General features: G+C 53.2%; 1 protein-coding gene across 2 annotated transcripts; it reads left to right on the top strand.

Moving 5' to 3' along the window:
• Positions 1–10450: 10450 nt before the first annotated feature.
• CD1H11orf24 (chromosome D1 C11orf24 homolog) lies at positions 10451–20431 on the top strand. 2 transcript variants are annotated; one of them, XM_042904804.1, is made up of 4 exons: positions 10451–10588; positions 14466–14817; positions 17870–18043; positions 19079–20431. In XM_042904804.1, the coding sequence occupies exons 2-4, from the start codon at positions 14466–14468 to the stop codon at positions 20161–20163; spliced, it is 1611 nt and encodes a 536-aa protein (XP_042760738.1). In that variant the 5' UTR covers positions 10451–10588; the 3' UTR covers positions 20164–20431. The 2 variants fall into 2 exon arrangements, with proteins under 2 accessions (XP_042760738.1, XP_042760739.1); XM_042904805.1 differs by lacking the exons at positions 10451–10588; positions 14466–14817 and adding an exon at positions 15901–15961.
• Positions 20432–27086: the final 6655 nt, after the last annotated feature.

The following is a 27086-nucleotide window of genomic DNA, read 5'->3' as shown; positions in this document are numbered from 1 at the left end:
AGGGCGAGACCCCAAGGAATACCAGGGGTCCCAAAGCTTGTGGTCTCAGCACCCTTTTATACTCCTAACATTTTTTGAAGCAGTCGGGGGGAGGGTGCCTGATTGGCTCAGTCAGTACAGCATGTGACTCTTGATCTCAGGGTCATGAGTTCAAGCCCCACATTGGGCATAGAGACTACTCAGAAAGAAAGAAAGAAAGAAAGAAAGAAAGAAAGAAAGAAAGATTAAAACTGAGGAGTCTTTAAATTATACATTTGTTTTAAAATAACAGTGATAAACCATTGCATGCTAACACAAATAACATATTTTATGAAAAAAATAGCAAATAACAAAAATTAGTGAGAAGACCAGTATCGTTTTAAATGCTCGCAAGTCTCTTTAATGTCTGGCCTCTCCTATCCGTTTCTATGTTTTACTTATTGCAAAATGTTGTTAGGGTTGAGGTCATGAAGAGAACAGGGCCTCACACACTCACGGAGCTGGAGACAGAAGGGTGTTTTGGCAATGCGTCCAAATACTTGAAAAGGCCGGTCTCTCTGTCACTTCACCAGAACCTAGCAAGCCGTAGTTTCGCAAAGTTACCCGCATTTGGAATTGGAAAGCATATTAATAAATATTCTGAACTTTGTAACATTAGAGTCCAATTGGGCTCAGCTACGCTTACAGCAGCCAGTATAGTACCCTCGTACCAAATTGGTAGTGGGAGTGGGGTGCCCCTGTTAATCCAATAAGCAAGTAGCCACCTTTAGCCAAGTATTAGAAGAAAGTGATAGGCTCAGACAAAAAAGGACCCTTTTAAAAAAAATTTTTTTTTTACATTTATTTATTTTTTAAGAGACAGAGAGAGACAGAGCACAAGTTGGGGAGGGGCAGAGAGAGAGGGAGACACAGAATCCCAAGCAGGCTCCAGGCTCTGAGCCATCAGCACAGAGCCCGATGCGGGGCTCGAACTCATAAACCGCGAGATCGTGACCTGAGCCGAAGTCGGACGCTTAACCGACTGAGCCACCCAGGCACCCCCCCAAAGGACCCATTTTTAAGCAGAACGAATAAGATAGTAAGACTCCAGAAATTTGAAGCCTTGTAGGTTAAGAAAATCCGATTGCTTCTAGACACCTCGTAGCACGAAACAAGGCTGCCAGGCAGATTGTAAGTGGCAAAGACCCCCAAATGCTCAGCTCAGAGACAGAGACCAGACTCCACTTGGTGGTTGGAAGGCAAGGAATACAATCCAGGGTGAGCTGGGTGTATCTCCTTGGACAAGCAAACAGCCTGAAAACAAATAGCAAACAGGTCAGTCTGCTGCTAGCGCTTTGAGGGAACTGTTTTTCCGGAGAAGTCATGAGACCAGGGGCCCCTGGGTGGCTCAGTCGGCTAAGCATCCAGCTCTCGGTTTTGGCTCAGGGCATGATCGCAGTCCGTGGGTTTGAGCTGCTGACAGCACAGAGCCTGCTTGGGATTCTCTCTCTCTCCCTCTCTCTCTCTGCCCCTCCCCCACTTGCATACTTGCTCACTTGCTCTCTCTCAAAATAAACATTAAAAAAAAAATAGTAAGTCATGAAACCAGACTTTAAAACCCTATACAGTCGGGGCATTAAAACAAAAGTGGCCGGTAGGCCTGCAAGCTTGCGTGGGCAGGAATAGGCTGCCAAAGCGGGACATCCCCCAAGGAGGACATAGTCCCCAAGTGCACACTTCTGATGTGGGTGCAGGGGACAGCGGTCAGGGAAGACTCTCCCAGAAGCTGGTGCCAGTGCTGTGGGACTCCTTGAATCACTACCCCATCTCTAGCCCCCTTTTCCTTCTATCATTAGAGGTTGGGCACTTCCAGTCCTGACTTGCAGATTTCCTATCTCTTTCGTGTTCATTTCCACTTTCCCTGCAATTTTGCTCTGTTGTCACTTTTTCCATCTGATTTTTCGGAAGGTTCTCAGCCGTGACTATCTTTTTGTTTTGGTTTTTGGTTTTTTTGCACTTACTCTTTTGAATTTTTAATTTTGGAAATGATGTCTTTTAGGTTTGGGGAAACTGTCCACGGCCTGTTTGTATCCACTCTGCTCTGAGAGCTCTGACTCAGTGAGAGGCACCCTGTTCAGCTTGGCCTCAATCCCTGGAGGTACTGAAGCCCCACAAGTCAACTGCCATTGTTTTCTCTGCTGAGACAAACGTGCAGGTTCCTTTGGCTTCTGGGGGGTCAGGTTTTGGGGTTCCCGCAAACCCCCACAGACAGCTCCCCCACACCCTGCCTCCAGGACTGGAGCATTCGTTCCCCGGCCACCTGGAGGGTGGGTGGCCAACTGGACTGCTCTCGGTGGAGTCCCTCTCCTGAGCTTGCTCTTAGACAATGGAAACTGCCTGTCCCAAGGTCACCGCCACTTCCTGAGGCAGCTGCATTCAATGCCTGGCTGATATGGGGGAATAAAGGCCCCAGACCTTTGTCCCCACTCCAGAGATCCCTGGAGGCATCTCGGAGTCTGACTTCCCAGGGAACCTGAGTGCAGATGGGTCTTCTGGGCAGCACAAAGTCCACAGGTCATGGACCACAAGGGAGCCTTTGTTCAAGGGCCCTGGCAGCAAAGCACTCAGCAAGCTGGGCCCTCTGCACAGGCGTGTCGGGGCAGGTCACCCTCTTTTCTCAGGTGCGAGCTGAGGTACACGTGTGGTGGACGCCCCCCAAGGATGGTCGTTTCCGTTGCAAAGAGACAGATGGGAAGCGTGGGGAAAAAACAAAGACCACCCAAATGAGAACAAGTAAAGGCCACGAAGTCAGAGCTTTTGCCATAGGAAGGGAGCCAACCACCATCACTTGCGTTTTGCAGAGACTCGGGGCAGGCAGAGCAGCAAGAAAGCTTTATTGGGGGACGGGAAGGCTCCAGGGGTGCCCCGATTGGAGGCTGTTGGCACGGGGAGCTGACCAGGAGTGGGGCGTCCTGTGTGCTGGTGACGGGAACATATTTGGCTTCCTGTGGTCTTAAGTTGGAAGCAGGGACAAAAATGATGGAAATAGTCAGTTATTAATCAAATCCGGCATATTGGGCTGGTTCTTACAGAAGTTATTGTTTCGTTTCTGGCACCATTGCAAGAGATCTGTGTGGCTTCCTGCAAATCTGCCTTACAGGCACGCTGACTTGCTGGACTGGTTATTGCAGATAAGAGGTTGGTTTTTCTGGGCAAGTGGTTGGTTTTCTGGGCGGGCTGCTGCACGTTGTGTGGTTATGTATGATCCGGCTGTTGTGTGTTGTGTTTTCAGCCTCTTAAAAGAGACCCGGGGACTAAGGACAAAGAGCAGGGACCCCTTCAGGGGAGCAGAACCGGGGGCTCATCAAAGGCAAGGGGACCCACTGTTGTCTGGCCAGAGGATTTCATCACCGGGCTGGACCACGGGCTCCCAATGTCTCGCACTATTTCCTTTCTGAATGGAAATTTTCACTGCCATTTCCTATCCCGGCTTCATCATAAATCGGGGAAGGCAGGCCAGTGGGAAGTGGAAAAAGAAAAAGAAATGTACTCTGCGAGATAGCATAGTAGAGTCAAAGACAATGAGAATATTCCGAAAAGCTGCAAGAAAAAGACAGATGGCCTCCAACGGGGAGGCGGCGAGACGGGCAGCTGATGCCTCAAAAGCATCGGCAGAAGTCAGACAGGCAGGCAAAGGGCACCGTCGGGGCACCAAGAGGAAATAAGTGCCCATCTTGAGTTTCTTAGCTATGAACAATATGTTTCGAGAATGAGGAAGGGGTACAGACATTTTCAGGAAAACGAAGGCTGGGAGACTTCAATCAGCAGGTCCTCAGATTTGTTTCAGCAAGAGGAAAGTGACCATAGACAGGAGGCCTGCGAAACAAGAAGGAAGGAAAAGAAAAGAAAGCCGTAAACATTTGGGTAAATGCAAAGAAACCTTGTCTCACAGAGTATTTTTTAAAAATCATCGAATCAACATACATAACAATGATAACACAAAAATCAGGAGGGGATAAACGGAGTTACAAGTTCTGAGAGGCTGGTTTCATCCTGGAGGAGTCATAACTACTGATTATGTTTGGACACTGATAAGACAGGTGACTAATTTTCCTTTTTTAAAAGTAATCTCTACGCCCAACATGGGACTCGAACTCATGACCCCAATATCAAGAGTCACGAGGTCCACTGACTGAGCCAGCCGGGTACCCCACAGGTGACTAATGTTTTAATTCTGGGGGTATTCACTAAAAGAATAGAAACACAGTGCATAAGTTCTAAATTAGCAGAGGGGAGAAGTAGAATAATTTTTTTTTAATAATCAATCCAAAAAAAGTCAAGAAAGGAGAGATAAGGAAACACAGAGGTAGGACATATAGAAAGTACAAAATAAGGTAAAAGGTAAATTCTGTGTCTCCCTCTCTCTCTGCCCCTCCCCTGCTCATGCTCTCTCTCTGTCCCTCAAAAATAAATAAATGTTAGGGGCGCCTGGGTGGCTCAGTCGGTTGGGCGGCCGACTTCGGCTCAGGTCACGATCTCACGGTCCGTGAGTTCGAGCCCCACGTCGGGCTCTGTGCTGACAGCTCAGAGCCTGGAGCCTGTTTCGGATTCTGTGTCTCCCTCTCTCTGACCCTCCCCCATTCATGCTCTGTCTCTCTCTCTATCTCAAAAATAAATAAACGTTAAAAAAAATTAAAAAAAAAATAAATGTTAAAAAAGTTTAAAAGAAGAATATTTTACCACTTCTCTCTCACTCACAGAATAAGTAAACAAAGTCAGTAGGGAGATAGATTTGGAAAACATAATTACTGAATGAGCGGCTTGATTTGTGTATATAGAGCACTTGGGAACCACATTCTCTTCAAGCACACTCAGAGCATTTGTTGAAAGTGACCATATACTGGTTCATAAAGCAGTTTCAACAAATCTCAAAGGACTAAGATAATACAGAATCTGCTTCTGACCACAGTGCGATTAACCTAGAGACTGAAAACAAACAAAACACTGGAAAATCCCTATGTGTTTGGGAATTCAGAAACACACGTTCAAGTAACAAACGGATCCAGGGAATAGTTTATTTATTTATTTTTAAATTTTTCTTAAGGTTTACTTTTGACACAGAGAGAGAGACAGAGCATGAGCAGGGGAGGGGCAGAGAGAGACGGAGACACAGAATCCGAAGCAGGCTCCGGGCTCCGAGCTGTCGGCACAGAGCCTGACGCGGGGCTCGAACTCACGGACGCGAGATCATGCCCTGAGCTGAAGTCGGACACTCAACCGACTGAGCCACCCAGGCGCTGCCCCCCCACCCAAGGAAGAGTTTAGATAGGAATTGAGAATAACAAGAATAAAAATAAAAACATAAAAAATAACAAGAATACTGTAGCCCCAAACCGTGGGGCACGGGGAAAGCAGCACATCGAAGGCATTTGTAGTCTTTTTTTTTTTTTTAATTTTTTTTTAACGTTTATTTATTTTTTTGAGACAGAGAGAAACAGAGCATGAACAGGGGAGGGTCAGAGAGAGGGAGACACAGAATCTGAAACAGGCTCCAGGCTCTGAGCGGTCAGCACAGAGCCCGACACGGGGCTCGAACTCACGGACCGTGAGATCATGACCTGAGCCGAAGTCGGCCGCTTAACCGACTGAGCCACCCAGGCACCCCAGCATTTGTAGTCTTATATGCATATCTTAGAAAAAGAAACAAAGTGGAAAGTTAATGGAATAAACACCCATCTCAGGAGGTTCGGTGAGAAGCCGGCTGTTGAGAGGCAGGGGTAGACCAGACAGGAGGGCAGTGGTTAGTGAGCGGGCTCAGCTTCTCCACCTCCTCCAACCTGATAGAAAGGGCGAAGGAAAGGCCTCAGGCTCAGGCCTGCAGGTGGAGAGAAGGAATGAAGGGTTGAAGAGAGTAGGAGGTAACGGAAACCAAGGGCTTACCGGGAAAGTGTGGGATTTCTAGCAGCTCGGAGGGCCCTGCCGAGGCCGGGGACCACGGATCTTCCTCCGCACCCAGGTGTAGGCAAGAATTCACCTTGGGGGTGCCGTGTCACCAAGCAGGTGTGCTTAAGGACAAGGACGTTGAAGACACCACGGTGGCAAGAGAGTGACTTTCTTGTCGGATCGCAGAATTCACGCGAGAGGACAGCAGGGCAGAGGGCAGGAGCACGAACACCCAGGCACCCCTGTTCTTAGAACTTTGAATTGATTTTTAAATGGACTCTTTTCAACATTTTAGGAAGGTAATCACATTTTACGTAAATAATGAAAGCTTGCCTTTAAAAAGTGTACTCTAGGGGCGCCTGGATGGCTCAGTGGGTTAAGCACCTGACTTTGGCTTGATCATTGTTTGGCATGATCCTGTGGTTCGCGGGTTTGAGCCCCGCGGCAGGCTCTGTGCTGACAGCTGGGAGCCTGGAGGCTGCTTCGGATTCTGTGTCTCCCCCTCTCTCTGCCCCCCCACCCCCCTTATGCTCTGTCTCTCAAAAATAAATAAACGTTAGAAAAATTGTTTTAATTTAAAAAAAAAAAGTGTTTTCTATTGACTCACTAAATTCTACTCTTGAAACCCACGCTACACTATATGCTAACTAACTTGATTTAAATTTTTTTAAATGTAAAAAACAATTTTTTTTTTAATGTATTCTATTTATTGGTTTTCTGTCAGTCCTTTGACTAGAACAATGTTCACTAAGAGCTGGAGAAGAGTTGTCTTTATAGGGACATCTCTAGTTTTTTTTTTTATTTTAGTCAATAAGTAAGATTGGGATAATAGTTTGAAATAATTTTTTTTTTTAATTTTTTTTTCAACGTTTTTTATTTATTTTTGGGACAGAGAGAGACAGAGCATGAACGGGGGAGGGGCAGAGGAGAGGGAGACACAGAATCGGAAGCAGGCTCCAGGCTCCGAGCCATCAGCCCAGAGCCTGACGCGGGGCTCGAACTCACGGACCGTGAGATCGTGACCTGGCTGAAGTCAGACGCTTAACCGACTGCGCCACCCAGGCGCCCCTGAAATAATTATTCTTTATCGTCTTGAGTAAATATTCGTTTATTCCTAGTTTGCTAAGAATGTTTATCAAACCATGTTAGCCACTTTTTACTAAATTGTAATAGGCATTCCTGTCATCTCCTCCCCATGATCAAGATTCTTGATCAAGATTTTTAAGGATGATCTCGTCACAATTTTGGAAATCAGGATACACAAGGTACGTTGTTTGCATAAGTTGGAGGTAAACGTTTAAAACCAATTTTTTTTTAAATCAACTGTTTCTGATGAGAGTCCCTGCTTGAGCTCAAAGTCCCTCCACCCTGGATTTTTCATTTCTTGGACTCTGAGTCACGCTCCCTGCCTGAGTCCCTGGGATATGAACGACTCCGGTAACGCGCAGCCCTTGTCCGTGAAGGCAGCAGGGGGATCTGTAGCTGCCGTTGAGGGAGAGGCTGGTAGCAGCCCCTCCTCAGACCGGCTCAGAACTTTGCAGTGGGGTGGAGTACAGTAGAACCTTGGTTTGCCAGCATAGCTCCTTCTGGAAACATGCTTGTCATCCAAAGCACTCGTATATCAAAGCGAATTTCAAGAACCGTTGGCTCAGGTGTAATCATGTGACGTTCGGCATCACATATTACTCGTGTTGCAAGACATCGCTCGTTTATCAAGTGAAAATTTATTGGAAATGTTTCTGTGTCTTGCAGGACGCTCGCAGAACAAGTTGCTCCAAGGACAGAGGGCAGAGGCTGAGTTCCCCGGGGGGGTCTAGCTCACAGGTCAAGCGGAGGTCACGTCCTCTAGATGACCTTTCTCAACGGTAGTCTTTTTTTGTCCAGTTGGCTTCTCTTAGCATAATGCTCTTACTTTTTTTGTTTTTAATGTTTATTATTTTTGCGACACAGAACACAAGTGGAGGAGGGACAGAGAGGGAGGGAGATACAGAATCCAAAGCACACTCCAGGCTCTGAGCTGTCAGCACAGAGTCTGACGCGGGGCTCAAACTCACGAACCACAAGATCACGACCTGAGTCGAAGTTGGATGCTTAACCGACTCAGTCACCCAGGTGCCCCTAAAACCTTTTGAATAATTCTACTAAACTAACTAAACATGTGTTCAAGTTAAAAACATACTTTTTAAGAAATTAAAATTTAAAAAAACCTCAGCGTAAATCCATTGAAGCCTCGTTTCATAATCTTTAAGACGTTTTTTCCAGTTAGCCTTGGTAAATAACTGAAAAACAAATTAATATCTCTGAACATTACAAGTGACAGGTCAAGAACATCAATCCAATAGTGGATACATAATTATATTTCTATCCTCATCAATTATCCATTTTTATTCTAAAATTTCTCAAATTTTAGTTCCTTAATTTTCTATTTAGAGAGTAAAAAAAAAAAAAAACCCTTCGATTAATAATGACAACAAAGGGTTGAGCATGAAGGGAAATATTGCCCTTGGTTGTTTTTTTTTTTTTTCCTGAAGAATAGTGGTTCAGAATTTGCTAAGTTGGTCTTCATGGAGACTTTCTTGAACAGAACTACCATGAGTAATGATAAAACTGAGGCACAGAGAGTCTAAGCTTTCTGCTTGCTGTCACTCAGTGAAAAAGTGGAGCTGGGATTTGAAGCCAGGCAGGGTGACTCCACCCTGCCTTCTACAGGTGGAATCTAGCAGGACTATATTCAAGCAATAACGTTCATTCAACAACTAGGAGGACTGGGCTCTGAGTGTATTATTAGCTATTTCTGCATAGAAGGCACCTGAGATGATCTGTGCCCTAAAACAAAAAACTGAGGATTTAAGTATGCCCTTCTCTGCCATGAGTAGCTGTGCACGGACCCTGCTTTACTCCCCAGAGTACTCCACAGAAGCAGGTGCGCAGTTCCCAGAGCTGTGCTCAATGGACACTAGGTTCCAGGTGACCCCAATCCACTGAAAAGGGGCTAGGTTCCCCCATAAGAGAATGAATTTCCCTGTATTCGGGGCCATCTTGTCAAGATAGTTCCATTGTTGTCTGAAAACCATTCTCCAGTAATACCTTAGACTGGGGGCTCACAAATATTTTCTGTAAAGGACTAGGCAGTAAATATTTCAGGCGTTGTGAGCTATACGGTTTCTGCTGCAATTCCCCAGCAGTGCAAAAGCAGGGAGAGGACACATAACAAAAAGGTACAACTGTGTACCAATAAAGCTTTATTTACAAAAGCACACAGAGCTAGACTGCCCTAGACTATAAGCTCCTTGAGAAGGAGGCTTGTGTCTCTACCTTTGTAATTTCAGCCCTAGCAATAAAAATTGTCCCGATTTTACCGAAGAGGAGATTAAAAGAGTCGCAGATGTTGATTTTTGAGGAAGACAGGCATAGAGCTACATACAGTTGGTTATTTGGCTATATTTTCTCTCGTGAAGTCAACATAGATACTGCCCTTCTCACGTTAGATCGGAGCTAGTTGCGAAAATTAAAGCCAACACAAAGCAAAAGCATCTTGTCCTCACGAACTCTCCCAACTGGCCTGGCTCTCAGCAAACTTGTCTTTGCAGAGTGAGTTCTACACAACTTGAAGCTAGGAGGCTGCATTGGAGACGGGAGTGATGCAGGCTCAAAACTACATTTCAGGTAATCCCAGAGCTCAAGCAGGCGTCTGATTTTGCACGCCCTCAGTTTTCCCCGTCTGGTTCAGTTTCCTAACCGAGGACCCCAGGACAGGTTTCAAAACAGCCTGAGAATAAAGCCTTTTGTTTATTCTCGCTGAGATCATCCTTCACAGACAGGCTTTCTTTGGATTTGAGGGGACCTGATAAAGAGTGTTACACAGATTGGGATTCAGCCACAACCAGTAATGTGCAAAGACTGCTTCCGAGTGAGGTCAAGTCCTATTCACTTTCCTTTACACTCCATTTTGCCCCATTGTGATCCCGCGTCTTACAATTGCAGAACATTTTGTGAGTCTCAGTTTCTGCATCTGTAAAATGGGAAAACAGTGCTTGTCGGAAACTTAACTCAATGAACTTGCAGGTAAATCACTGAACCAAGCCGGGGTCTTGGCACGTTGTAAGCGCTCAAAGCACAGTAGCCACCATCCCCACTCTTCGTTACTATTTGGACCCTCCAGCGCCCATCACCAGGGGCTGGACCAAGTATGAGGGAGGAGGGCAGAGCTGCGGGTCACCCCTAGGGCTCGGGGCCCTGCGTGTCGTCGGGGTACGTCCGAGCGTCCCTTGCCCCGACCCAGCACCCACGGCCGGGCAGCCGAGGGTAAGCACCACCACTTCCGCCGGCCACCCGTCCGAAATAGCCGCTTCCAGCCGCTTCCGGCTGCGAGCACTGCGGAGCCCGAGCCGCCCCGCGGTGGGCGGGGTCTACAAGCAGCCACGCCCCTGGCTTCCGGCTCACTTCCGGCTGCGCCTGGCACCACCCGGCCGCTCAGGGCTCCTGCCGAGACTGCCCCGCCCTCCCGGGCCCGCCTCTAGTGACGTCAGTTCCGGGGCGGTCCGGGCGGGGCCCGAGCTAGGGCTGCTGCCCCGAGCAGTCCTGGCTCGCGGGCGCTGCTCCGCTGCCGGCCACGTCTCCACGCCGGGCCGCGGGCACTTCCCCGCCGTCCGACGGCCGCCCGGCCGCCGCAGGCCTGCCGCGCCGGGTAAGGGGCCCGCGCCTCCGTCCGGGGAGCTGTTGTCACGGCTCCCTGGACCGGCTTGCGCCTGGGAGAGGGAGGTGGGGGCAGGAGGAGGCTTGAATCGGGGCACGCGAGGCAGGAGGGTGACAGAGAAAAGATCAGTGGGGGCACAGGGGCAAGACGAGAGGACTGGAGGTGAGGAATAGCGGAGAAGAAGGAACGGAAGGAGCCCGTTGGGGACCGAGACTCAGAATGGGCACGGATGCGGGTCCGAGAGGCTGGAGGGAGGAGGAGGGCTGCAGGGAGCAGGGGGATCCCAAATCGGAGAAGAGGCCCGGGTAGTTCGAGTTCGGGAGCGGAGGATGGGAGAGTTGGAACACTCCTGTATGTTCAGAGAACTCAAAGGTCTTCCCGGGGCAAGGCTGGGCGGCAGGAGGTGTTGCCCTCAAAGAAAGAGTTGGCCTTTTAGGTGACCCAGGCCCTCTACCTGGGAGGGGGTTGTGCATTTCCATCTGCTTGCCTGCCTGCCTCCCCCATGTGAGCCTGGTGGCTGCTTTCTGTGAGCCGTCAACTATCCGGCTGATAGGAGGGATCAGCATCCACATGGCTTGCCATAAGACATAAACATCGTGCTTAGAAATCTGCCTATGCCAACGTGCAGTTATTTTTACCCCCTGGAGGAAGCATCTCTGAAATTTCAATAAAATCGGTGAGGAAAGTATTTAAAATATGGGTTCCCACTTATATGCCGGACTTGCCTAGCGGACAAAGGAATGTCAAATTAGCCCACACCGCCGACAAAAATTAGCCTGTGATCCAGCGTTTAGCCGTGATACCAAAGCTTACAGAAGCCTGGAAGCAAGCATTGTGATTAAGATGATACCCACTTCTGCAGGTTTCCATCTGCCACGCAGACACATCCGTTAGACCACAGGGCACTGTCTATATACACAAAACCACAAACCTGTGTTCCTTGGGTTCTGAGACCAAAGTTCAGCCAGGTGACGTGTCAGGATTAGGTATCTGTAGTTTGCCCTATATTTGCTGCTGCATTTCCTGCTCCTTGGTATATACAGCTTCTCCAGCTTGGAGTGGGGGCCCAGGTCACGTGGCTGCTGATAAATATCACGAGTGATGGAATGTGGGGGTAACACTGCCCAGTCCCTTACTGAGCCTAAGGATTACTTGTGCCGGATGTTGGGAACCTGACTAAGGCCAGAAAAAGGAGTTCAGCAGTTTGGAGTCTGAGTCCATGTAACTTGTACGCAGCGCTCAGCATATGATAAACAGCTTCATAAAAGAGTTTAAAAAAAAAAAAATCAAGCCAAGGTTGGGAGCACAAGAATTCAGAGACAGGGCGTATTGGGAGGCATCACGAGATCGTGGACCAGAAAAGGATCAGGAAATCGACACCTATGGCCACAGCCTGGGGGTGCCTTTCTAACGGGAGTGTTTCCTCTCTCAAGGGGTGCTGCCCCTTCCCTGCAGCACTTGCGGGGAGCTGATCGCTGAGAAAGAGGAAGTCCCGGCACCAGCCTAACACCTGTCTTTCCCTTTTCGGGCCTTCCGCTTAATAATAACTTCATTCTTGTTTATTCTCTTATTGCTGCAGGGGTCTCTTTCCTTTCCATCTATCGTAGTCTGAGACCTTGGGCGACCCAGTCTCCCTGCACCGTAAGAATAACTGGCCCGACCCTCGTTTAAGGCTTACTGAAGCCTTTGCGGGACAGACTATCATTTTAAATCTTGTTAATGCTTTGTCCATTGTGAGTCACCTTATAAAGATGAGCGCAGGTCCCCACACACAGATCGTGACATTGAGAATATGCTGTTGGAAAGTGGAGGCAGGACCATTCCAGAGAGATGAAGTCACGACCCAACGAGGGCTTATTCTTGACTCCAGTACAGCAGCCAATTCCCATTTCTGTGGGAGTGATCACCAGCCCCTCTGGCTGGGAGTGAATAAGCGCTGATGGTATCCCGTAGAAGTTTCCTGAGAAACTTGTGGTGTTTCCTGACATGGCCTTAGAAAAATGTTCCATATGTGCACCCACCTTTGTGTTTGTAACTGTGCGTGTGATCGTACACGTATCCACATGTGGCAGCATGCGTGCACGTGTGTGCCTGTGGGTGTGTGCGGCTGGGTATGCACGTGGCTGTGTGCACACACGAGGGTGCGTGTGGCTGTGTGTGTGCACTTGTGAGCGTTCGTAGTAGGGAGTGGGCCCGTGGGGGTCCTCACGCGTCACCACCTACTAATATCTGCCACTCTAGGAGGTGATGAGCTGTTTCTTAATCTCCTGAGTCTATATTAAATATTCACCAATGAGATGATTTCCATTTGTGCTGTTAATATCTCTGCATTACCACTGTACTCCTGATTCTTCTAAAGTTTGGAAGATGTAGTTCCTGATATGTAAATCACGGAGTTTCTCTAAATTATTAAAATTTGTATGTGAAACTGTTCAGTAGGATTACTCTGTGCCTTTCTGCCTAATAGTTCAAAGTACTTGAAGAAAATCAGGCATTGGTTCCTTTGGTTGGAGCCTTTCAGAAATGTTTTCCAAAAGCGATACATGCTGGTGTTAAGAAAAAAAAAAGACATATATATGCAGTAGAAAATGAGAATCACCAGGAAATTCATTCCCCTGGCATAACCACTTTATTAATGTTCCAGTGTAAATCTCTCTAGACCCCTTAACAAACGTCTTTTTTAAATAAAAATAGCATCAGAGCGCCTGGGGGGCTCAGTCGGTTAAGAGGCCGACTTTGGCTCAGGTCATGATCTCATAGTTCATGGGTTCGAGCCCCACATCAGGCTGTGTGCTGACAGCTCAGAGCCTGGAGCCTGCTTCGGATTCTGTGTCTCCCACTCTCTCTGCCCCTCTCCTGCTTGCACTCTCTCTTCTTCAAAAATAAATAAACATTAAAAAAAATTTTAAGGGGCACCTGGGTGGCTCAGTGGGTTAAGCATCCGACTTCAGCTCAGGTCACGAGCTCACAGTTTGTGGGTTCGAGCCCCGCATCAGGCTCTGTGCTGACAGGTCAGAGCCTGGAGCCTGCTTCGGATTCTGTGTCTCCCTCTCTCTCTATCCTTCCCCTGCTTGCACTCTGTCTCTCTCCCTCTCTCAAAAATAAATAAATAAAAATAGCATCATGGTGACCTGCTTTTTTCATTTAATGATACATGCTGCACATATTCCTATGTCAATAAATAGAAAGTTGTATCTTTTTTAAGATTTTATTTTTTAAGCAATCTCTACACCCAGCGTGGGGCTTGAACTCACAACCCCGAGATCAAGAGCCGCACGCTTCACCAACTGAGCCAGCCAGGCCCCCCGAAAGTAGTATATTTTGAACAGCCACCATAGTATTTGATATGTGGATGGGACCAAATCTGACGTAAGCATTCCAGTTGTTTTGCTGTCATAAATAACACTGCGATGAACATCTGTTTAGATCTCCATCTTTAAACACCCATCCAGTGGCTTCCTTTGAAGAAATTCTAGCAGTAGAAAGTGCTACATCAGAAGTCCTGACATTGAGGCACCTGAGTGGCTCGGACGGTTAAGCATCCCACTTCGGCTCAGGTCACGATCTCACGGTTCATGGGTTCGAGCCCCACATTGGGCTCTGTGCTGACAGCTCGGAGCCCGGAGCCTGCTTCGGATTCTGTGTCTCCCTCTCTCTCTGCTCCTCCCCCATTCATGCTTTGTCTCTGTCTCTCAAAAATGAATACGTGTTAAAAAAAATTTTTTTTAAAGTCCTGACATTGAAAGTTCTGTCACACACTGTCATTTTCCCAGTATAATCTATTTAACGCTATTTCAGTGTCCCCTTCCTCCCTGGGTTTTCCCCCTGTGCTTCTCCTAAGGAGTGTTTACTGTTTTTCCAACCCTAGATGCGTCTGCTAGCAGAGTGGGGCACCTGCCCATGTCGCCCATGTGCCCCAGAGCATGCCATGGCCTGGGGGTGTGCCTCCTCGCTGCTCTCGCGCCCCGCACAGCCAGACCTCGGCCGGCGAGCGCACGGTGCCAAGCCCGCAGCTCTCCACGGAGGAAGATGGCCCAGCCCGGGAGCACGCCCTGAGCGGCTGCCTCTAGTGAGTGTCCACGGCCCTGCCCGCAGGGCCACCTGCCTGGTGTCGGGACGGCGAGCCCGGAGGGGGCCCCGAGAGGGCTTTACCACGGAGTGGGAAAAGGAAGAGAGCACAAGGGAAAGACAGCGAAGCCCCGAGGGGGGCCTGTTCGCAGGTGCGTCACCGTCAGAGGGCCCGCCTTCTGAGGTAGCCCACGAGGGGGGTCCGGGAGCAGGGGTGGACAGGAGGGCCTGGGAGCACGTGGTCCTCTGTGGCCCTCTCCTGTTCTTGTGACCCAGATGCCAGATACCACAGGAGGTTTTCTCTTGGCCTTGGGTCAGAATAGCAAAATGCTTGGGGGAACCCCTCTTTGGGGGGGGGGGTGCTGCCCCTCCCCGATGCCGGGGGTGGAGGAGGAGCCCGCTCACAGCAGGGGCCCTGGGAGGAGCCGCCTGGAGGCTGTCCCCAGACCGGGAGCAAGACTGTCCCGTCTGTTCTGCGTGAGGAACCAAAAGAGAAGGAGGAAATCTGTTTCGGCACAGCGGATCAGTCCCTCCCTCCCTTAGCTGGATTATCAGCCCTGAAGTTCACTGAAACGCTAGTGTAGGGTTGTTGGCAGACTTTGGCCTGCGGGGGAAGTCTGCCGGCTGCCTGTTCTTGTGCATAAAGTTTTATCGGGACGCAGCCGCGCCCGGCGTTTACTCAGGGTCCACAGCTGCCCTTGTGCTACAGCAGCAGACTTGAGTCTCTGAGACAGAGCCCGCGTGGCCCGCAAAATCTAAAACATTTGCCATCTGGCTCTTTACTGACAAAGTTTGCCGAGCCTGCCCTAGAGATCGGTAGCGAGGGGGACAACAGAACATTCAGGAAGCCCCGGTCACAGCACCCCACCGCAGCAGACCCCCGACCCAGGCCTTACACAGGGAGCGTGCTGGACTCAGCAGTGGGAGATTTCAGATGCATTCAGTAGACGTAACTGGCCAAAGAAAGAGCCATTTAAATACATTTATTTAGCGAGAGCCCAGCTGCGTGGCCTCAGCTCATGGGGGAGTGTGAGTTCTTTGTTCCCGAAACCTTCCAGTTTCAATTCTTGCCTCTCATGATGTTGTGATTTTCGTCTGATTCTTCTCTCCCCACCCTACCCCCACTTGTTTCTGTCAGAACAAAGAATGCCTTTTGCATTCTAGAAAACAGATGCAAATCTGTGGTTTGTAGGGCTAAGTCCTCTCAACCTGGGAGCTACCAGGAGCCCTCATGGACAGTTTTGGATGGAGGGTGCAACTTGAAGCTAGAAGAAAGCTGGGGACTCTCGCAAAGGGGTGAGAAGCATCGAGGAATGAGCCAGCCTTCCCGAAGAGTTTGTCCTCGACAGACTTTCCCAGTCACAGGGCGGTTTCACAACAGTCTCCCAGATCATGGGAGGCAGAAAGCCACCCTGTGGCCACACACCCCTTCGTGGCGCACAGGGGCCGTGTTGCGTAGCCCCCGGCAAGGCTAGAAGTGCTTGCTGGGGCAGAATGATGCCCGGCGCTGGGTCACAACCTGCAGGGATTTCACAAGCCCAGCGCGGGTGGGGCCATCGGGGAGAGGCAGCAGGGCCAGACTTTGAAGGCCACCTTGGCCATGGTAGTGAACTTCGGGGTTATCCGGGGATATTATGGGGTTTAAGCAGTGGAGGCAGGGTCACCTTTGTGGGTTACAAGGATCTCTCTGGAAGCTGTGGGGTGGCAGCGAATCGGGGCCAGGATAGAGACGCTGAAGGGGATTCATCCGTGACTCAGGGCCAGTGGGAGGACAGTGAGCCTGCCCCGCTCCCCAGGGGCCAGCCTGGTTGTGGGGCCACGGAGCACAGTGAGTAGCATCCGTGCTGGGTGAGGAGTTGATCAGGGCGTTTTCACATGACCCAAGGGCTGCCTTCCGGGACGTTCTGTCGCGGCTCAAAAACGTCATGGTGAGGGCCAGTGGAAAGACCAAAGGCCTTGGGGTGTCTTCAGGCAGGACTGATTTTGGAGGTGCCCTCAGGAGCCCCAGGCTCATTGTCCGCCCTGCAGCTCCCAGCATGCCTGGGTCCTGTTTGCCCCGTGTCCAGATCAAGTGTTCAGTCATGGGACCAACCTCAGGCCTGCAGGGGCTCCCCTGCAAATCCCAACTGCCCGGTGGTAGCCTGCCAATCTCTGGGCTGATCCTAGGTCTCTTGGCTTCTGGCCTTGCTGCTCCCACTCACCTCCCCTGCCCCTGCCCCTGCCCCTTCCCCACCACGTGGATCCCATCCGTCTTTCAGAACATGGCCCACGTACGTGTCCCTTTCCCAGAAGCCTTCCCTGGCCACGCCCCTCCCCCCAGCAGAACTCCGGGCCTCCACACAGAGGACCAGCCTCCAACTTACATGTCAAGGCCTTCCCGTGTGCCATCACCTGCCTGCTTCCCAGCACTGAATCACACCTCTGCTTTTTGCTTGGCAGTGACCTCTTTTCTGTGTCTCCTACTGTATGGCAGGCTCCCTGAAGGAAAGAGTTGTCCGGCTTTCATCTTTTTGTTCTAAGTGCGCTGCTCGGCACATGAGCGGGCACTCAGAAGATTGGATGAATGGATGAGTGGATGGATGATGGAGAGATGGAGTGGCTGGTGAATGGGTTGATGGATGGATGGATGGATGCGGTAGTAGGTAGACAGACAGGTGGATGGATGTTGGCTGGATAGACTGATGGATGGGTGGGTGGATAATAGATGGATGAACGAATGACACATGATGGTTAGATAGACGAATGGGTGATGGCTGGCTGGCTAGCTAAATGATATCTCCCGTGTGAAGGGTGTGGTCAGCCATCGTGGGGTGCACAGAAGTGTGTTGGGGCTGATATGTGATCTTGGCCAATCTTGGTGATTGACAGGCCTTGGCCCTGTGAGCATGGTCAGGTCTTGACCCTCTGGCTACTCCTCTTTCACACCAGGAACTCTGGGTGGGAGAATGGGCACTTGGGAGGTTGAGACACAGAGTGAAGTTGGGTCAAGGAGTGCTTTGAGCCTGTCAAATACAGGCACCGGGCGGATCACTAGACCACCATGGTTGAGACGCATCTCAGGCTCCCTGGGTGCCAGGCCCTGGTGGGAAGACTCGGCTCAGTTTGCGGACCTTCCAGAACCCTCCATGGCAGGCACAGACCCATGCCCCATGTCCCAGGTGAGGCTGTGCGTTACTGACCAGACGCCTTCTTTCTTGACCACAGATCCTTCAGCCCGGCAGCAGGGAATTGTTAGCAGCCTGAGGAGTGGCCAGCTGGGAACCTCAGGGACCGCCCAGCCTTGCTCCTGGCTCACCCACAAGATGTGGACAGCCCTTGTGCTCGTTTGGATTTCCTCCTTGTCCTTATCTGAAAGCAAAGTTCCATCCCAGGATCTACGTAAGTGAGAAAGCCGTGTGATTGCTAGTCAGGCCTGCAGTGGTCCCAAAGCACCCTGAGCCCAAGGGACGTGTGCAAGCCTAGGCCAGCGAGTCAGGAGCCCCGGGGCCACCCAGGTGCTAGGCCGGGGAGGGCCGTCAGGCCAAGCTTCTCTGGGGCCAGCTTGAGTAGAAAGTCCCCAGGGGACTGACCTCTGAGCCCTGAGAGGGTCGTCTGCTTGGCCCTGCAAAATTTCTCCTGTAAACCTGATCCTGTCACTGAGGAATTCGTCTGTTCATACATCAAATATTTCATTACACTCCTGCTCCGTGCGAGGCACCGTTCATCTCCAGGAATTCCTGCCGCAAATCCTTTCATAAAGCCAAGAATTCTTTCACGGTGTGACCATCCGGGCCGTGGTTTGTCTGCTTTGTAAACCTGGGTGTGTGTTTGATGCGTTTTGTTAATGGTCAATCACGCCTCTGAGGTGAGAATTTCACTCTGTCTGATGTTTCGGAATTGGATCAGAGAGGGAAGCTCTTAGGCCTTCGATGGGCTCAGGGTTCAGAGGGAAGGGAGTTTTCACGTCAGAGTGGCGAGCGCCTCTCCGGTGGGCGGCAGGCTCGATGTGTGCGGGAGGAGATGGGAGGGGAACGTGCTCCCACGTCCCCTCCTTTATTTCGCTGCACCGTGGGGTCAGCCCCCACCGGCCAGGCCAGTGGGCCAGAAATTAAGACGCTCCCTGATGGGGCGCCTGGGGGGGCTCAGTTGGTTGAGCGTCCGGCTTCAGCTCAGGTCATGATCTCGCGGTTCGTGAGTTCGAGCCCCGCATGGGGCTCTGTGCTGATGGCTCGGAGCCTGGAGCCTGCTTCGGATTCTGTGTCTCCCTCTCTCTCTGCCCCTCCCCTGCTCATGCTCTGTCTCTCTCTGTCTCAAAAATAAATAAAAACATTAAAAAAAATTAAAAAAAAAAAAAAAAAAAAGACGCTCCCTGAATAATCCACCTGCCCAGGATGGAAAGTGACTGTATCTTTTTCTCCCTTTTCTGACTTTAAGGGCACCTAGTCTTTAGCCAGACAGCTAATTCATCCAAGAATGCCTCGGTGACAGCGGCTGTAAGAGTCCTTAATGACACGTCTGGAACGATGACCATGCTGACGCCTCCTGTCACACTGACCACAGGGACTCTGGGGGCGGACCCCAGCTCTCCTGCAGTCACAGCAGGGAGCACATTCAGGACAGACACAGCTGGCCCGGCAGCCTCCGGGGGACCCTCACCAGCTTCGGCGGCGTCGACACGGCGGACCCCGTCCTCCGCGACCGCTCCCGGCACAGCCCCCGCGCCGACCCCGAGTGTCAGCCCGCTGCCAAGAACGACGGCGCCCGCGACGTCGGCCACCGTTGCTCGGACCACAGCTGGCACCACAGCGAATGCCAGCGCCCCGACAGGCACGCGCGGCCCCCCCGTAGCCAGCCCCGCGCCCCCCGCGAGTCCCCACGCGCTTGACGTGTCCACAGGAGGCCCCGCCGTCCGGGCGTCGACGGCCCGGCCCGGGGCTGGCACGACAAGTGGGCCCACGCCCACCCTCGCCGACACAACCCCAGAGCCCACCCGCCCATCCACGGCTCCCGTGGCTCCCGTGTCCACCACAGCAGTGACCGCCACCGAGGCCCAGGCCCGGGAGCCGGCGGCCAGCACGCCGCCGGCGCCGGCCCCTGACTCCGCCCCCACCCCCAAGGTGGAGGCCACGGCCCCCACGACGCGGCCAGGCCCCGCGCCGTCCACCCGGGGAGCTGCGGGCCCAGACACGCCCCGGACGCCGGAGCAGGTGCGGCCCGAAACCCCGCCTGGTACCGCGTCCACCGCCCCGACACCCGCGAGCTCGGGGGGCTCCCAGGTGCCAGCCTCGGCCCCGTGCCCGCTTAGCACGCAGGGCCCGTACCTGGTGGTCACCACCCGGCCCCTTCCCCAGGCCCTGGTGAACAAAAGTTTCCTGCTGGCGGTGCTCTTGCTCGGGGTGACCCTCTTCATCGTAGTCTTGGTTCTGCTGGGCCTGCAAGCCTACGAGAGCTACAGGAAGAAGGAGTACACGCAGGTAGACTATCTGATCAACGGGATGTACGCGGACTCCGAGATGTGAGGGGCCGGGAGGCGGAGCCCGCCCCTCCTCCCGTCTTGCCTCCGAGACCAAATCAAGTGCTTCCAGATTCTTTTGGTGCAATTAGGACGAGTGCCGGACGCTTAAGCATATCTACTTGCTGTCGGACTGACTCCACGAGCCCTCGAGAGTTGCTTTGTTCATATTTATTTTTGTAAACAATCATGTCAACGGAGCGGGCAGTGGCCCCGCCACGGGCAGGCCTGGCAGGGCCCCAGTGGGGATCCTCACCAGAATTAAAGCAACGACTGCTTTCCATTCAGACCTGTGTCTCCCCGTTTGTGGACGTCGTGTCCCGTCCACCGCTGCGCCCGGCCGGGCCGGGGCCGGGGGCGGGGGGGTGGGGGGCCTTGCTGGGATGCACCTGACGGGACTCGTGTTCGTCAACGTCGACTGCACCATCGGCCCGGGGGTCTGCTGTGTCTGTGCTGCTTCCTGGGGCTTCGCTCTGATGCCCGACCCTGCCCCGTGCTCGGTGGGGGGAGCCCCAGCCCATCTCTGGCACCCCGTGGAGGCAGAGCCTTTTTCACAGACGCCCCTTTTCTGAACCGTGCCGTGGCGCAAGCTTAGAGCCTCACGTCAAACACACGTGAGCTCCACAGTGTGGCCGGGTCGGCCTGCACCTGCTCGACCCCCAGGGCTCCCAGGGCCCTCTCCCCTGAGCAGGAGGACGTCCCTGGGCTCCCCTGTCCCGCACAGCCCTCAGAGCCAACACTAAGCGCCCGTCGGGCCAGCCGCTGCCCTCGTGCCTAATGCGCTAACCCATTTATCCCCCACCTCAACCCCAAGAGAAGCAGCGCGATCCCCATTTTAAAGGTGGGGCCGCTGAGGCACGGAGGAGGGGGAGGCAAACTCGCACACCGAGGGCCAGATTCAGGGTGTGACCCAGCGACTCACCTGCCCAGGTTGAGGGTGGCCTCGGGCCTTTCTCGGCCTACCTGCCCGAGACGCTGAGAGCAGTAAAGCTGTGTTCCCAGACCAAGCGTGCGCAGCTCCTAACCGTGTGACTTGGAGCAAGTGTGGAACATTCTGGAACTCGGCTCCTCCATCCGTGAAATGGGGAGACATAGAATAATCTGTTGTGGGCCCAGGGCTGTGGGGGCCTGGCTCTAGTGGGGGAGGGGAGTCAAGGCTTGCTTCTAAGTGCTCTGAACCCCAAAGAAGAGACCATTAAAAAAAATTTTTTTGGGGGGCGCCTGGGTGGCGCAGTCGGTTAAGCGTCCGACTTCAGCCAGGTCGCGATCTCGCGGTCCGCGAGTTCGAGCCCCGCGTCGGGCTCTGGGCTGACGGCTCAGAGCCTGGAGCCTGTTTCCGATTCTGTGTCTCCCTCTCTCTCTGCCCCTCCCCCGTTCATGCTCTGTCTCTCTCTGTCCCAAAAATAAATAAAAAAACATTGGAAAAAAAAAAAAATTAAAAAAAAAAAAAAATTTTTTTTAATGTTTATTTATTTTTGAGAGAGAGAAAGAGAAAGACAAAGTGTGGGCGGGGGAGGGGCAGAAAGAGAGGGAGACACAGAATCCCGAGCAGGCTCCAGGCTCCGAGCTGTCAGCGCCAGAGCCCGACGCGGGGCTCGAACCCACGAACCGCGAGATCATGACCTGAGCTGAAGTCGGACGCTCAACCAGCTGAGCCACCCGGGCGCCCCTAAGATTTTATTTTTAAGTGATCTCCACACCCAACGTGGGGCTCGAACATACAACCCCGAGATCGGGAGTCACGTGCTCCACCGACTTGCCCACGTATCCTTACGAACGGGCCCCTGCGGCCGCTGCCTTGCCTGGGTCCCCCCACCAACTGCCCGCCCCGCTCCAGCCGTCGTCCATCCTGCAGCCAGGGGTCCCTCAACACCCAAACGTGACCACACCTTTCCCTGCCAATGTGCCTCCCCAAGATAAAGGCCCAGATGCTCTGCCTGGCACTCCAGACCAAGGCAAACCCTTCTGGGGGGTCCTGGCCAAGCAGAGCATGAGGGAAAGGGCCGTCTCAAGACAGCTCACGGGAGGCGGAGACCGTCCAAATCTGGGGGGGGGGGGGCCCACGGGTTTGGGTCCCACGCTAGCCCCCCGCCTTGGAGGCCACCAGACTGCAGTGAGCCAGGCAGCCATTCCTGGCCTGCTCGAAAGACCCATAGATACCTGATAAATACCTCAATCAGGTATTTATGGAGCACCCACTGTTTGCCAACCAACTGGAGATTCAGGGATGAATTCACCTGCCCTGCCCACGGGAGCTCAGAGTGTGATGTGTGAGAGTGAGGAAAGCAAGGAGGCAAGAGGTGGACACACAGAGGAGGCCCCCGACCCCGCCCGGAAGGGCAGAGAAGGCTGCCTGGCAGAGGGGACTCAGAGACTCTCTTCCTGGCTCTTTGCTCTGGTGGCAGGGGCTGTGGCTGGTTCGGTGCCCGGAGCAGCATCGACACGAAGGAGCAGGGTCCCTGTTTGAGAGTCCGAACGAAGGCCGGGGTGCAGTGAAAATCAGGTTCGGGGTTTGGCCCCCATGGGGTCTCTCCTCCCTCCAGTGAGGAGACCAAGGTGTGGGAGGGCCAAGTGGCTTGCCCAAGACCACCCTCCAAGCAAGTGGCAGGACGGGATTCGCTGGGGGAGCACAGGCAGCTGGGGCGCCCAAGGCAGGCAGCTGGCCCGTTTCCTCTGGAGGCACCCCTGCGTGCCCAAGCCAGCGAGGTCCAAGGGCTCCCCCTGGCGGCCACCCCTCCCTCCCTCACCCTGGGTGCTGGTCCTGGCCGCGCGCAGCCCCCCCAGCTTCCCCAGGGCCGGGGATCCCGCCAGCCTAGCTCTCCCTGCACCGGAAGCCTTCCTGGTGACCCCGCACGGACGAACTCTCGCCCCCGCATGCTCCCAGACCGGGGTGTCGTACTGTGGGACACCGTTCTCGGTGCAATTCTGTCATCTGTGCCTGTAACGGTCTCCCCCCACCCCAAGAAGGAAGCCAGGAGTTCAGGGAGAGTGCAGCAACCTCGCGCACAGACCCTTGTGCCTCCAGCCCAGAAGCAGCCAGCGGGGCCGCTGAGCAAGCCATCCGTGTCCCCGCTCAGCCACAATTTTTATATCTACAGAACCTCTCTCGGCTTCAAAATCGGACCAGTGTCCGTGCGGCACAGGGACGGATAACAGCTAATATTTTTTGAGCACTTACTGCATACCAAGACAGTTGAGTGGTAGCTATCATCTCATTTAATTAACTCAGACTACGGTCTTCGTGCCCCTGACCCCCCCCCCCCCCCCCGCCCCCCAACTCATGTTCCAAAGCGGCCAAAGCGATGGTTTAAAAATACAACCCAGGAGCGCCTGGGTGGCTCGGTCGGTTAAGCATCAGACTGTTGACTTCAGCTCAGGTCATGATCTCACAGTGTGTGAGTTTGAGCCCCATGTGGGGCTCTGTGCTGACAGTGCGGGGTCTGGAAGGGATTCTCTCTCTCTCTCTCTCTCTCTCTGCCCCTCCCCTGCTTGCTATCTCTCTCAAATAAATAAATAAATAAACTTAAAGAAAAACCTTTAAAAAATTAAGAATAAGAAATAAAAACTATAACCCAGATCCCTTCCCCCCACCCCCCCACCCCCGCCCCCCCCCCCCCGCCCCCACCTGGATCCCTTAATGGCTTTTCACTTCAATAGGGAAACAATCCAAATGCAGACTAAGGACGGGCATGGCCAGAGGGAAGTGTTCATGAAAAATCTGGGAAATGGGAGATCCAGGCAGAGGGAGGAGGGACCACGACAGAGAGAAGCTGGCGAATGTGGACGACAGAAGGGGAGAGTGGGAGAGACAGTGGGGACAGGCCCGGAGGACATGGCCAGCGTGAAGCAGGGAAGGAGGCGAAGGCCCAGGAGTTCGCTCCGCAGAAGAATGTCATCGATTTCGGCTTTAAAAATTATTTTGTTGCACTGAAGTCCTTACAAAGTGGCCTGCTGTCTGGGATTCACTTTTTTTTTTTTTTTTAAGTAGGCTCCATGCCTAAGGAACGTGGGGCTCGAACTCACGACCCGAGATGGCCGGCCAGCCGCCCTGGGATTCACTTGAAAACACTTCAGCGCGAGGGGAAGGTGCCGGGGGCAAAGGTACCACCAGACGGCATGTTGTTGCCGTGGAATATGGTTGGTGGGCGCAGCGGGGTCCGCTACGTGCTCCCTCTCTGGGCACGTCTGGAAATTTCCATGATGACAAGTTGAGAGAAGAGAAAGGAAAAGAGAAGTAGAGATGTGGTTTAAACCTCTTAAGTAAATGGTGGCACTGGTTGCCACACGGAGGGCAGCCTGGGGGCAGCGCCCGAGGGCCCGGTCCTCCCAGGCAGTGATGACTTGGTTTGGGCCAGGGTGTGTCCCCCCGCCCCCCCAGGGGGAGACGCAGAAGAAGGTGCAGACGCGTTTTGGAAGATGAGTCAACGGGACCTCCACTGTTTCTTTCCACACCCCACACCCGCACTCACACGTAGCGGAAGTCAGGATGACCTCCCCGTGTGGGGCTTGAGGGGCTGGGGGGGGTGACGTCCTTTCCAGGAAATGGGGAGCAATGCACCCCTATTCTCAGCACGCTGCTCATGGCTTCCTTTAACCCTTGCTACAACCCTATGAGACAGAACTGTCATCCTCCTCACCACCCCCCCTACACAACACAGAAAGGAAACTGAGGCCGGAGAAGTGGTGAACCTGGCCAAGGTCACACAGCAGCAGGGGCGCAGCGCTAGGGCCCCAGGTTCCACGCTTCTGCCGCTGGCTCCGCTGCCCCCTGCTGGGCGATGGGGGGAGGTGGGGCAGGGAATCCTGAGATGCCCGTCAGGTGTCAGGAGGGCGTGGGACACGAGTCTACGGGCTGGGAAGGCCCCCACGGGAAAGACGCATGGGGGGCCGTCAGCGGAGATGGCGTTTGAAGCCAGGAGGCCAGAGCAGGTGGTCCGAGGACAGAGAAGGGGTGACTCCTTCCACCGGGAGAGTGTGGCATCCTGGAACCTGAGACACGCGGCCGAGGGCCGGGTGAGAAAGGGACAAAGGAGTGGCTGCTGGTTCAGGCAGGTGGCCTTCGTGAGGTGGCCTCAGCAGAGTCCACGGGGAGGGTGAAGAAGGAAGGCGGGCGGGCAAGGAGGCCGTGACCTCGGGCCACGACCTGGAGAGGTTCAGCCAGGCGCGGGGCTGGGAGGAGGGACGGGGCAGCAGACCGAGGTGCGCGGGCGACCAAGAAGGATATTTTCAAAGCTCAGCATAGTTAACGTACAGCGTTGAATCAGTTTCAAGTGCACGATCTAGTGATTCAACGACTCCACACGTTACTCAGTACTCATCATGAGCGTCCTCTTAATCCCCAAGGATTTTTTTTTAATCTTTATTTTCGAGAGAGGCAGAGAGCAGGGGCAGAGAGAGAGAGAGAGGGAGAGAGAATTTCAAGCAGGCTGTCAGCACGGAGCCCCCTGCGGGGCTCAGACTCTCAAACCGTGAGACGATGGCCTGAGCTGAAACCGAGTTGGACGCTCAACGGACTGAGCCACCCAGGCGCCCCAAGAGGGATTGTTTCTTAAACAGAGATCCTAGAGCGCCCAACAGCGCTCGCTGCCTCCCCACACGGTCGGACCCGCTATTGTCCCCCATTTCCAGATGGGAAAACTGAGGGCAGGAGGTGAGGCCCAAGGCCGCACGGGTAAGGGCGGAGCCAGGCTCTGGGTCCAATCCGTCTGGCTCCACGTCCCCACGTGCCCACGTCCCACACTCCCACCGCCGAATCGACTCGAACACCAGCTTTGCTTCACTGGGGCCACCTGCTGACCAGAGTGGCGTTCTCAGTGAATAAGCACACTGTGTCCCATGAGCAGGGCACGCGGCAGGGGCTCGGTTTCACCCTGCTGACTGCGGAGTTACCCGGTGGGACGGGGCACTGTGCGAGGGAAGCAGGTACAAAGGCATCCAGGTGAGCGGAGAGAGGAGCACAAGGGGACTCCCAGCGGGAGGTCATCCTGGACCCCGTAACTGGAAAGGCATGGAAATGGGAGGCCCCACCCCCTCGCCTGGCCTTTCTCCTGAATCTTTGGGAGCCCCCCCGCCCCAGCGAAGCAGCATCTTGAGACCCCCAGAGAACTCCCAGCAGCCCTGAGCGGCTCTTGGTCTCAGGCAACCTTGGATCCGAAGGAACAGAAGCCTCGGGAGCAGAGCTGTCCACCCCTCTCCGTTTCTTCTTCTTCTTCTCTCTGCACCTCTGCATTCTCCTCCCGGCAGAGCCCCTGCCTCTGTAAGACTTAGGGTCTGTTTTCTCCAAGGGGCTCTGGCTTGTAACCTCGGCACCAGCAGTGGCCCATCTAAGCTGCGATGTCCCATTCCCAGGGCCTCCTGTTGTCCAATCCACTGTGGCCAGGGGGCTGTGCCTGGTGGGCTGTGGGTGCGCCCAGATGTTAAGAAAAGAGGGTGGGGGCGCCTGGGTGGCTCAGTCGGTGAAGTGTCCGACTTCGGCTCAGGTCACGATCTCACCGCTCGTGGGTTCGAGCCCCGCGTGGGGCTCTGTGCTGACAGCTTGGAGCCTGGAGCCTCCTTCGGACTCTGTGTCTCCCTCTCTCTCTGCCCCTCCCCTGCTCTCGCTCTGTCTCTCTTCTCAAAAATAAACATTAAAAATTTTTTTAATTAAAAAAAAAGAACATCGATGTTCTCACGCACCTCAGTTTCTGCCCTACGGAAGCCCAGAGGAGGCACGTGTTGGAACATCAATGACCATATTATTTGTCAAGGCGAAAATTGCACATGCTCTAAACAGTCTTCAATAGTACCCTGAAATATGCACAGCAGTTTAAAAGAATGAGCTAGAACTATCTGTAACCGAATCAACAGTTTCTCAAGACGTATTTTTGAGCAAAAAAGGGAAAGTTACTGACGGGACGGTACCGTCGTGCTTGCGTTATGGAGTTACCTGTT

The sequence above is a fragment of the Panthera leo genome, chromosome D1, assembly GCF_018350215.1.
Source record: "Panthera leo isolate Ple1 chromosome D1, P.leo_Ple1_pat1.1, whole genome shotgun sequence".
Taxonomy (NCBI): Eukaryota; Metazoa; Chordata; class Mammalia; order Carnivora; family Felidae; genus Panthera; species Panthera leo.
This window is presented reverse-complemented; position numbering and strand designations above follow the sequence as displayed.